The following is a 13,030-nucleotide window of genomic DNA, read 5'->3' as shown; positions in this document are numbered from 1 at the left end:
ACATACATAAAAATTACCCCTTGCTCCCTAGTTACAATCATGAAATTAATTAATGCCTATGTATTACTAATTAAGTAGGCTTCACAATTCTCTGTATTATGCCCAATTTCTTATTCTTCTAGTCCTCATAATCATCAGCTCATTTTTTTGTGCATGTGAAAAGTCTTTCAGGGGATTCCAGTTATTGTTAAACTTAGGCCCTTTCCTCACAGACCAATTATTCTAGGGTGGGTTGGGATTAAACCCAGATTAGGCGGGAACGTTGCACGGTTCCTGCCCCTAAACCAGGTCAATCCTGCTTTAAAACCCCCAAGGCAGGATATTTTCAAATATCCCGCCTTGGCGCTGCGGCTGAGCGAAGGGCCCCAGGCAGCAGCTGCTGCTTTTGCCCACGTTTTTTTTTTTAAAAAAACTTGCCTTCTCTCCTGTGCAGCTCTGCAGGAGAGGGTGACCAGCCCTCTGGCCCTTGAGGCAGCAGCCATGGCTGAGGGAGCCTGCCCCCTTGTCCCTTCTGCACAGGGAAGAAGGTATGTTTTTTTAAAAAAAGGTCGTGCCTCCGTGCTGAGGCATGTGTGCAAATTGCAGCAGCCATGGGGTCACTCACACAAGAGCGTGGAAACAGTCCTGGGATCAAGAAGGGCTCCTGATCAATTATCCCAGCTACACCTCACTTCTCCCGGCTTGTGTGGAAAGGGCCTTAGATAAGTTCTTTGCGCTAACCAAAGAAGTAAGCTCAGCCATCTCAGCCATGCCCAATCTCTTCACAAATTATTCTTCTACTGTGGCTACAGTTGAAGTTTTCCACGTTGGTGCACGTAATATTGTTGCTGCCCATGTTATCTATAGAGACAAAATTCCATATCTTTTGTCAAACTGCCTGTTCACCAAATACAAAAGGAAAGGCTTTCATTTCATTGGTCTATTAGTCTTTGAAATCTTCTGGATTATTGAATGTATTTGTATCCAAAATTCCTTCGCTCCACTACAAGTCCACCATGAATGGTAAAACCTTCATGGTGTTCATATTTCCAACCCATTTTTGTAGCACTGTAATGTATTTTTGCTCATTTTTTGGGTGACAAGTACCGACGCATCATTTGATAGAAATTCTCTTTGCAAATGGAGCTTAATGTAAGTTTTTAACAACAACAACATTTATTGGGCATATATTAATGTAAGTTTAAGACCCTTTGACCACATTTTGTCCCACTGATCCATTATTAAAATGAATCTCCAAATGGGCATCATCAGTTGCCATGGAGGAAACGGCTGATCTGAACTCTTTGGTATTATACTCTACTGAGGTCTCTCCCCTAAACCTAAGCCCACCCTCCCAAAGCTCTCCCTCCCTCCCTCCCTCCCTCCCAGTATTTGGGTATTTCCCAACCCAGAGCTGGCAACTCTAGCCTTGACTCTAAAGAACAAAGGCAGATGGCAAATGAAGTAAAGAAATAATCAAAGTGGAACTTAAACAGAATATTATGCAGAATAAAATTACATTCCAGAACAATAAAATTGTGAATGGAGAAAATCTATTCATTTCTACCTAAGCTGGACCGGTCAACAGATCGTCTTTCCTGTATAAATCCCATCTATTCCTCTTCTATTTTTGCCGTGACCACTGATTTTTAATTCAGCCATATGCACTTAACATATTGTTATGTTCCAAAATGTCACGATCATTAATAATTGTACTGTTCCGCTTTTTTATTTGCTGTTCCCTTAACTGGATTTTAATAAATTACCATGAAAGTGTATTGTTTTTAGACTAACAATAAATAATATTAAGCCCTTACTAAAGATTCATCACAAAAAGGGGGAAAAAAAGCTCAGAGGGAGAAAAACGGCTATCAAATACAGGGAATATTTGTCATCTTGGAGGATTTTTACACTGGGAAATATGAAGGTGTGTAAAATGTACAATGGAAAACTTCTATAAAACATATTTGATTTATGATCAAATTAGTTTGATAAATATAGCATCGCAGTTATAAGGCACCTAACTAGTGTTACAAAGAATACAGTCAATTTGAGAAATATTGGAGCAGTCAGGGGAGAAATATATTAGTTTCTCTCTCTCTCCCTCCATCCCGACTTTTAAAGATACAAACATAAGTAATACAGATAAGGTTGGGTTGTAGCAGAATTTCATTTGGTCTCTAGTTTTCCAGTTACATTACAGTGGCTTCAAGAAGGAAAAAACCATAGGAAATACATTTTAAAAAACTCATTTTAAGATTAATCCAGGAGATTTACAGGAAGGGGCTGTTTGCTGAGCGCTGTTTATTGAAATCTAATGACAGGTGCAAAGTAATTTGAATATAATAAATTGGTTTGGAAAATGGCAGCGCTGCAGATCTGTGTTTCCTTCACAAAGGGCCTGAAAGAGACAACCAAACATACCGTCATGTTTGAAGGCCTCGGAGACTTGGTGGAGTGTTGTTGGCGAGTGATAATGCTGGGGTGCCCCTCGCCAGCTTGGAGAAGAGATGCTCCCCAAGGCAGGGCTGCTGCTGGATCGTTGCCGGCTCTTTGAGTTCAAGGCAGAGGAGGCATAAGATGAACTGGCAGATTTCAGTCTTAGGACAGCAGCATACGAAGGCGGGATTCCTGGGACAGCTTTGGAATATTCTAGGAGGGGGAAAAAAGACATGGATTCTAAGCTGGAGATGACTGCACAGTTAAGATGCAATCCTATAAACACTTTCCTTGAAGTAGGACCCATTGAACAAAATGGAATTTACATCCAAGCAGATCTGTTTAGGATTGCTTCCTTACAGAGCAGTCCTGTGCAATTACTCCAGTCTAAGTTTATGGACTTAGGCTGGGGTAACACCGCATAGGATTGCACTCTTAACCATTTAAGTGACATTTTTTTGTACAGTAGGCATGGCCTCCTATTCACCTCAAGTGTATTTAGTGGTTCATGTTTTTTTTAATTAGCCTGAAGGCACATAACATAATAAAAAACAAGAAAAAGCAATAAAATCTCAGACTGCAATAAATAGATTGCAACGTGTACAGTTGCAATAAAATATCAAAACTGCAATTCCAATCCATCCCTTACAGCCACCCCAAGATGACTGCATTAAAATCAAAACTAACACAAGTCAAAACAATCCCTACAACAGTATAAAAATATAGCTACACTTACAATGTAAATATTGGCAGAAAACAGCAAGTCTTTGCCAGATCAAAGCCCAAGCTGAACACAAGCATAACCGGCTAAATAACCAGACAGCCCAAATTTCTATAATTTCCTTTGAATCTCACAAGAGCCACCAAGGCAGCTAACAAATTAACAGCCCAATCCAGAAGACTCTGGTAGCCAGGGACAGCTGTGCTGCCTCCATAGGGGATCTAAGCAGCATGGGAAGGTAGCAAAAATTAGAGAAACATCAGCTGCTAGAGAATTCCCCAAAGGCAGAATTGGACTTACACCACCCTTTCAGGTGGCATAAGGAGGACTCAGGCGCCGAGAATGTTCCTGGCCTGAAAGCCTGGAGGAAGCCCACTAAGGTCAGCTCCATCACCCAAAACACCACTAGCCCTCCTCCAGCCATGCCAGCATCCACATTTATGTGGGAGTAGTTCTGGGGTTGGCAGCCTCTTCCCGTGCCTGCCTAGTGCCCTGTTTTATCTTCCCCTTGCTTTAGGTGACACTTATGCTGGCATGTCAAACACGTCAGCTTGAGCCTGCACCACTTCCCAATCATGCCTCACCATCCCTTCTGGATTGGGCTGCCCAACATACATAATCAAATCATTTTAATACCAGTAACCACCACCATCCACCAAAATACCCCAACAAGATCATTAAAACCAGAGCTAAAACACAAAGACATATAAACACAAATCCTCCCAGTCTGATGAAGTGACACATCATCTTAGACTAATTTAGATGTTTAGAAAAGAATACAGTTCAGATAATCAAGATGGGGTTGTATATTTCATTGTGCCTCCATATGAAAAATCTTCCTCAATGTACCAAGCTAACCTATCAGGTAAATGCTATACTAAATTCTATAAAACTGAAAGCTGAGAATACATTCCAGTGTCTACTCTAGATGCAATTTAAAGTAAGTGCTGTTTTAAAGGACTGAATTAATTGGCCAGTCTGGCAACCATGACATCATTTCTCCACCATATTCTTGCTCCAACATCCACAGACGATGATCACAAACTAGATTTATTGTTTTGGAAGACCTGAATAATAGGTAGTGTGAAATTCTGGGCACTTTTACAAAGGATCATGTTTTCATGTTTCATGTCTGTCTTCAGAGATCCAAATAGCAGAATCTACAGGACCATTCTCAGCAAAGTTATACCCACTGAGCTCAAGCTATTAGTAAGGTATAACTCTGTTTCACTTTGTTTAGGGTAATAGTGTTTGACAGTAATGCTCACTGACCAAGACCTGTCTGGCTTCTATAAAAGGTGATTTAACACAGAATTCTGCCCCAGTTTGGAATAGCAAAGCTTAGGTGTGGCAGAAGAAACTTTAGAAGTGGGCCAGATGGACAGTGGGCCAAGACCCAAAGCAGCTTTGAGGCCAAGTAAGTTCTCAGGGAGTCAAGTTTGTGAAATAATGAATTGGTTTCTATGGCTGAAGTCCTCCTTGAGGCTGACTCACAGTCTTCAGGCGTGTGAGGAAACACTTCTTCACACAACGTGTGATTGGTGTTTGGAATATGCTGCCACAGGAGGTGGTGATGGCCACTAACCTGGATAGCTTTAAAAGGGGCTTGGACACATTTATGGAGGAGAAGTCGATCTATGGCTACCAATCTTGATCCTCCTTGATCTCAGATTGCAAATGCCTTAGCAGACCAGGTGCTCGGGAGCAGCAGCAGCAGCAGGCCATTGCTTTCACCTCCTGCATGTGAGTTCCCAAAGGCACCTGGTGGGCCACTGCGAGTAGCAGAGTGCTGGACTAGATGGACTCTGGTCTGATCCAGCAGGCTAGTTCTTATGTTCTTATGTTCAAGAATGGGACAAAGATGAAATGTACACATTAATTAAAGCAACCTGCTAAATCTTTGGATGAAGATAGCTAGTTTGCCACCATCTAATTGTAGATACAGATATAGACCTAGAATTTTCTTTACCTCCCCCAAATCCTCATATTCAAATTTAGGCTACTGTTCTATGCATGTTTATTTGAGAGGAAGCCCCATTACCTCCATGTAAACATGCCTTAAGATTGGGCTGCTAGACACATAGACTTGTGCATTCCATCACTCTTGTCACTCACCAAGGGCTTTTGCTGTTTCATAATTTAGTACATATGAGCAAGCTGTCAAGTATGACAGACAAATATGATCTTCAATCAGGTGCTGGTGGCAGTATACTGAAAACTCTGCAATGGAATGCCAACTAGACTATATGGCAAGAAAATAGATGAGATCATACAAATTCGACTTATACTGAGTTTAACCGCTCACCCCTCTTACCTAGTGCTGTCTACTTTTTCTGGAAGTGGCATCCCAAGACTCCAAGGAGAAGCCTGGATATAGTTATAGTGGGAATTTTTGAAAAGGGGATAGGATGTGGTCAAAATTGACTTCCCTAGTTTGAAATTACTTCAACCACAACAAGCTAAGCCACATCAAATTTAGTCTCATTTTGGCTCCTAATGGATCAGACCCAACACTCTCTTCTGCCAGTTTCCCTCAACTTCATTTTAATTCATTCCATGTTATGAAGGAAAACCAGCAGTCAAGAGGATTGGCTGAAGATGAGCATGCTCAAAGCCTCCATCATTCATAGAGACTGTCAATTTGCCCAGAGCCTCCATTGCTTTTCATTTTATGTTCTTCCTGACCTACCTCAGTGGAGGCTCTGAATCCATCCTTACATAAAATTAGAAATTCCCCAAAAGTCTCCTGCATTTGGCAACCATTTTGGCTGCTGTTTTCCCTTGGAAAGTTCTGAAACATGGAATAAAGTGGGAGAAGAGGTAAATAAGCAGATGAGAAGATGGTCTTCCAATCTGAGTTTTCCAAACTGGGGAGAACTTGCAGGGAGGATAAAATTACTGACATTTCTCAAAACAGATTTGAGAAGACTTAGGTGATTCTTTTAAAATATTTAATAACCCATTTTTCAGGAAACCAAATATAAAATAAATATAAATGTAAAAAAATTAATAATTAAAACAGAGTTTTTCATAATGAAAGTTGCACGTATAAACACAATGACCATGGCAAAGTGAGTTATACAAAATACAATGCTAAGCAGAATAGAGTCTATTTTTAAAACAAGAAAACAAAACTTTTAAACATCAGACTTTTTAAATTAACTAGTGACAGTATCTGCTCAAAAAGATTTCACCTGTGAAGTTAAGTGTAACTATATCAGGATTTTCATTAACATAGAAGAGGAACACTGACCATGCTTCACTGAGTTTATCAGATTGTGAGTAGCCTTTCATGAATCGTAAATGAAAAGTTAACTTTCCCATCAACGCTTCCTCGCATGTTATCTTGTTCTCCACTTCCTAGCAATTTCTAATCTTGCCAGCAGAGATAGTAGAGATGGGTGAGTTTTGCCTATCACTAACTGAAGATTGAGCTGGGACCTTCTGTGTGCAAAGTATGAGTCCTGGCAGCAAGCGATCACCTGCTCCCACAAAGTATTAGTTTTTGAATGTGTACTTGTCCACCCCTCCGGGGAACCAGTTTACGGGATTGGGGGGGATGGGACAGAAAACATTTAGCAGCCTCAACCAATTCCTATAAAACACTTCTCAGGCTCAAAGTAGACTATAAAACCCATTTAAAAAGATCAACCCCCAATTAATAGCTGTAGTAAAAGATTTTGGTTTGGCATCTAAAAGAGTGATGGAGGTGCCAGGCATTCCACCACTGACCAAGCCCTGCATCTGGTCACCCAGCGAGGGCTCGTCGGAAGGCTTTAAACTGGTAGGTAATTCATTATGGGAGAAGAAGGTCCATCAAGACCTGTGGACCAGAGCTGTTTGAGAAGCTGTTTGGGGCCCTGGAGGTAAGAAGAACCAGCAGTTTAAATTGTGCTTGGAAACAAATGGCAGCCAGTACAGACCTTTCAGTGCAAAGGTGATAGGATACTTGTTTCCCACTCCTGGTTGTAGTCTAGAGGCCACTGACTAACTGATTGCTGACTAACTGAAGTTTCTGGATGGTCCCAGACAATTTTTCTAGAATGATGTCATGCTTTATGAAATCAAAAACGTCCAAGGAAATCAACAGGACCCACTTCCTTTGCTTTTCTCCAAAGTATGACCTCCTTGTTTTCCTTGATTTTTTTAAAATTCACAGCCCTTTGGCAATCTCAAACCGGCATCCAAGAATAAACTACTGCATTACACAACCCAGTAGAGGTCATTTGACAAAGCTAGTAGGGTCTCTAGTGCCAGTACAAAGAAAGAAGAATTGGTTTTTATACCCCACTTTTCTTTACCTTTAAGGAGTCTCAAAGTGGCTTCCAATCACCTTCCCTTCCTCTCCCCACAACAGACACCTTGTGTGGTAAGTGAGGCTGAGAGAGTTCTAAGAGAACTGTGACTAGTCCAAGGTTGCTCAGCAGGCGTTATGTGGAGAAGCAGGGAAAACAACCCCGGTTCACCAGATTAGAGTCCATTGCTCTTAATCACTATGCCACTTCTGTACTGGAATAAAATTAACCTTTGCAGTGGCTTCAGATCCTTTGGGTTTTTATCTCATTTTGTCCCTAAAACATGCCACGGCCTATTTAAAATTAAATTCAGAAGTTTGATTTTGAAGTTGAGTTACATTTATTTGCCACATGAAGAAAACTGTCCTTCAGTTCTCAGCTTACAGCCTGATGAGCTAAAATTTATGGACTGCAGAGACATAAGCAACTAAGAACGTAATCCAGAACATCTGTCAGGTTTGCAACCAAAGTCTCTCAGCCTGAACTCTTGAGAGGCTTTCGGGATTTAAATCCAGGCACTGTGGTATATAAATAGAAGGCTCCAGAACAGACAAGCAGACATTAAAGTAGGTGATGCCTCAATTTTAGGCTGTGTTAATATCTGCTGATTTCTATCCAGGGCAAAAAGACCCCACATTTCTTGCAGCAAACAATACATGCTGTTTAATATGTGTGACGAAGCCACAAAAAGCAAACAATAAGCAGTAACAGCACAGAAATAACTAGGAAGGCAAAGGGGAGAGCTAGCATAGTGTAGTGGTTAAGAGCGGTGGACTTTAATCTGGAGAACCAGGTTTTTTCCCCACTCCTCCACAGAAAACCTGCTGGGCTAGGCACAGTTCTCTCAGAACTCTCACAGCCCCACCTACCTCACAAGGTTTGTGTGGGGATGGTGGGGGGAGGAGGCAATTGTAAATTGCTTTGAGACTCCTTCCGGTAGAGAAAAGTAAAGTATAAGAAAATACTCTTCTTCTTCATCCTTTCCCTGCTGACTTTCTTTTTCTGCTGAACATTATCCCACAATCTGCTTTTCCCATTGTTGGTTTCCAGATGTATATTTCCTCCAGGTGAACAAATCTCTGTTGGGAGACCTAGCAGGAGATCCCCAGCAATCACCTAGTGGTTGGCAACCCAAGCACATGTGCACATAAGGCGTAACTTCATTTTATGTATTTACACAAAACAGGTATGTAATTTTTTCCCCTCACTTCCCAGGAAATATACAACCCTTTTTGCAATTGTGCCATCTACAAAGGAAAGAAGTGATAAAAATTGAGTTGGAAGAAACACTCCAACCTTGTATTTTGAGTACCAGGTTGAAGGATCTAGGCAGAGAACAGAAGACTGGGAATGGAATCTTTGCCTGTTTGATAACATCACAGTTTTGTTTTCCTTTCCTTTTCCTGGTATACTGGCCAGAGGTGTGAGCCTATGGGCAAGAACCAAAGAGCCACTTGCCTATGGTCTGCAACCCAAGGCCTTGGATGAATGCCAGTCCAAAATATACTTGTGTTGTTTTGTTTATGTTGAAATGCTGTAAGCCACTTTTGGTTCTTCGCAGGAGGTATAAATCTCTAAATAATACATAAAACAAAGAAGTTCAGGAGGAATGAGCAAGCATTAGCTTGCAACTGAAAGTCGACATTAATCATTTGCACTCCCAAAATTCAACCAGGGATGATTTAATAATGGTCTGGATGATATCAGGAACAATAGCTGCATAGCAGTCATCTACCAATCATTAAACTCATGGGGCCCATGGCTTCATGTTAGAATATCTGATTTGCATGCAGAAAGTCCCATCTTCAGTACCTCCAGTTAAAAGTATAGGTAACAGGTAATGTGAAAGACCTCTGTCAGAGTCTCCAAAAAGCTATACACAGTCAGAACACTAAGCTTGATGGACCAATGGTCTGATTCAGTAGAAAGATGGTTTGGGTTATTTCCTGCACGTGTGGACTATTCTACTCACACTGCATCTCTTTTTTTTTTATTATTAAATTTCTATACCGCCCTTCCCCGAAGGGCTCAGGGCGGTGCAGAACCCTTTTCTCCTTACCATGATGTGAATGAAGTAGCTCAAGGAGGAAAGAAGACAGTCCTCTATACATGGTGGTGGCAGAAAGTGCTGTCCAGGTGCAAGTTACTCATGGCAACCCCTTATGGCAGCGGTTCTCAACCTGTGGGTCGTGACCCCTTTGGGGGTCGAACGACCCTTTCACAGGGGTCACCTAAGACTCTCTGCATCAGTGTTCTCCATCTGTAAAATGGATAAATGTTAGGGTTGGGGGTGACCACAACATGAGGAACTGTATTAAAGGGTCACAGCATTAGGAAGGTTGAGAACCACTGACTTATGGGGTTTTCAAGAGATGAGCAGAGGTGATTTGCCTTTGCCTGCCTCTGCCATAGCAACCTTCGACTTCCTTGGGGGTTTCCCTTACAAATACTAACCAGGGCTAGCTCTTCTTAGCGTCCACAATCAGATGAGATCGGGATGGTTTGGGCCACCCAGGTCAGAGCCCCTCTACACTGCCTCCAAGTCCACAAAAAAGGTTGTTGTCACAGGAATAAGTGAACCACAGCAGCTGTATTCTCAGTGGGATTGCTTTGGGTTGAGAAGTTTCCTGGAGATTTGAGGGTGGACCCTGAGGAGGATTGGTTTAGGAAGCTGGGAAGGACCTCAGCAGGTTATAGTGCTGAGGCCATCCTTCGAAGCAATCATTTCCTCCAGGAAAACTGATCACTATTGTCTTGAAATCAGTTCTAATTCCAGGAGATTTCCAGGCTTCACTTGGAGGTTGGGAAGGTTCAAAGAATAATCTGAAATATGATTTTTATTGGAATACACAAATTGTTAATGCTCCACTATAACAAATATTCAGCCTTGAAATGGCTTCCTGTTTTCTTAAAGCCTTTCTACATCTTACTATAAAGAATTTCTTGTTTTGTTTTATAATGCAATACTGCTACATCCATAAAGTAAAGATAGTAGTACTGCACAATGTAATGCTAAAAATTAAAATGAAGTATGAGCATAGTACTTATAGGACTTTAGGTAGAGATGGTGCCAGAATCCACCGAGCAACATAATGTGGTTTTCCTTGCAACGTTATCTTTCACTGTCTCTTGATATATTCCTTATCGTATTTTAACAAGATCTACACTGTCCCAGAAGGTAGTGCTTGCAGACTTATCATAATTTCTATGTGGGGCAGGAGACTAAGCAAACATTTTCCAGAAAAGAGCCTTCCTGTATATGCATTAACACTTTCAGAACAAAATCCGGCTCAGCCATTCTGTTTATGAATGAATGATAATAGTTGAAAGCTGTTTTCTATTCTGAGTTCCATGTGTCTTCCATTTCACATTGGATTTTATTTCTTAGAAAAGAAGTCAAGAAAGAGTGAGAGAGAAATTTAAAAAAAAACCAAGATTGTAGATTTCAATCTTGAACCTAAGATTCTTGATGAATTTTATGGTAACACCAAGGCCAAGTAGAACAGGTTCAGGGGTATGAAAAAAACAATATGGGGGAGAAGTTCCCACAGAACTTGTCCCTCCAACACTTCTAACCTATTATATTTGGCTAAACCCGGGTTAAATGAAAGTCCCTAAATCAGCGACTTTCCCCCTCTAACTTGGGTTTCAAATGCTTCCTGCTTGCCTGTGTGAACTATGGCATGCAAGAAACATTCCATTCCACCTCCCCTTCTGTCCACTATTATGGTGGATTCTCCAGGTGGCTGCCATTAGAGTGGATTCTCTAGGTGGCCGCTATTTTGTGTTGGTAAGTGTGTGTGTGGATTCTCAGGTGGGGGGGATTCTCAGATGTGTGGTTCACAGGGAAAGACAGTGTTTCTTGTGCAAACCATGCCACATCCTGATGCCAGATCCCAGCAATCCTGGATGTCCCCTGGACCTGCTGTGCAAATGACAACACAGGTGACAGCGGTTCATTTAACCCATCTGTGCTGCCCACCCCCCAGTAACTATTTTTATGTGTGATAATTACATGCTTGAGTTTTTCAAGGTTACTTTAAAAACAACAAAAACAACAGCAGTGAGTTTCCTATACTTGAATAAGATTGCAGGAAGCTGCTTGTGCGTGGAAACCTGTACACTGTTTTGTGCAATTTTGGTTGGTCCTAATGGTATTTCGATGGGAGACCTCCTAGGAATACCAGGGCCATGATGCAGAGAGAATCAATTGCAGACCACTTTGTCTTGAAAACACACAGAGATTGCTGCAAGTCAGATGTGACTTGGCAGCAACAAATAAAATAATCAAGACTCTACGTGACTTTTGTTTTTGAACTACTCTTGAATAGAAATAAACAAATAACATAATTGTCTTATTTGCTTATAGTTTGTTTATTTGTCCTTGCTTCGGGGGCTCTGGATGGAGAACGTGAAATTATCCCATTTTATCTTCATAAAACATTTGAAAGTTAACATAGGCAGAGAGGGTGTGGCTCAACAAATGCCCCTTAAGGTTCGATGGAGATCCAGGTTCTCCCTGATCTACAATGTTATTTCCAAATCTTATCTGTTTACAAATTAACTTTATGTATATTAAAAGTAAAGCCAATCCTGTGATAGGAGTTGAAAGTGCTTGGTCGAAAGATAGAAGGTTCCCCAGTAACAAAACAGAAATTCTAGCTATGATATGGTAGCAATATCTTCTGCCAACATCGCATTACGCAAACTGATTCTTGACCTTTCAGAGTGTAATTGCTAAAGGGGTCCTTTGTTGAGCGGGTTTAATGTTAACAGCCCCATTCTATTTTATGAAGGTTGTTTTATGGTGCTCATGAGGGTTCTGTGTAGCTAGCAACATGGCCTCTTGTAAAACATGTTTAGTAACAGCTAATAAATTATGTAGAAAAACTCTTATTTCTTACTAGGAGCCTGGTGTCTGACTAAAAAGGACCCACAGATAGCAGAAAGTAGAAAGCAGATTAACCCCAAAATAAGCCCATTCCCAACACTGTACGGCTGAACACACTCAAATGAAGTCAGCTCTGTAAAACAGGAATAACTTTATTGATATATGTCGCCCTAACTACAGGGTGCTGGAACTGAGGGTTCTTGACCTCGGTTCCAGTATATATGGGGTGTGTAGGTGGGCAGTCCTTTGGAGCGGTGGGAACCAGGGGATTCGAAGAAATGAAACTGAAACTTAGTCCTGACAAACACAAACAATTACCTGGAGCAATCTGGGCCTGCTTAAATCAACTGACCTTATTTAAACACTCATCTTTAACCAGCTAAGGCCTTTCATTTTTGTTGAACTGCTGTGCTGCATGGTACTGAGTAGGCTGAGAATGCTCTCTATGAAATCTATACTCCTTTCTATTGATTTTGATAGGCACAGTAGTCCAGTGTGTGCACTGCAGGCTATTTAAGATATTGAATCAGGGAACTGAACTCTTAAAGTGAAGCCCATAAATTAAGGACAAATGCCACTTGGTTAGCCTTCCTAGAACCCCCCTCTACAGCTGCTCGTGTAGGGGGTGGGGGTGAGGGAATCAGGGCTGGGGTTATTGTGAATCTATTTTTATTTGTAGTTTAAATTGTTATATTTTATGGATGG

The 13,030-nt window shown here is 41.2% G+C and overlaps 1 protein-coding gene across 1 annotated transcript in view; it reads right to left on the bottom strand.

Moving 5' to 3' along the window:
- CNTN5 (contactin 5) overlaps nt 1-13,030 on the bottom strand; it is a 934,675-nt gene that overhangs the window by 333,042 nt on the left and 588,603 nt on the right. Inside the window, exon 4 of the mRNA XM_048492765.1 lies at nt 2,404-2,631. Coding sequence (XP_048348722.1) covers nt 2,404-2,631 — 228 coding nt within the window. The remainder of the gene's footprint in view (nt 1-2,403; nt 2,632-13,030) is intronic.

The sequence above is a fragment of the Sphaerodactylus townsendi genome, linkage group LG04, assembly GCF_021028975.2.
Source record: "Sphaerodactylus townsendi isolate TG3544 linkage group LG04, MPM_Stown_v2.3, whole genome shotgun sequence".
Lineage (NCBI taxonomy): Eukaryota > Metazoa > Chordata > Lepidosauria > Squamata > Sphaerodactylidae > Sphaerodactylus > Sphaerodactylus townsendi.
This window is presented reverse-complemented; position numbering and strand designations above follow the sequence as displayed.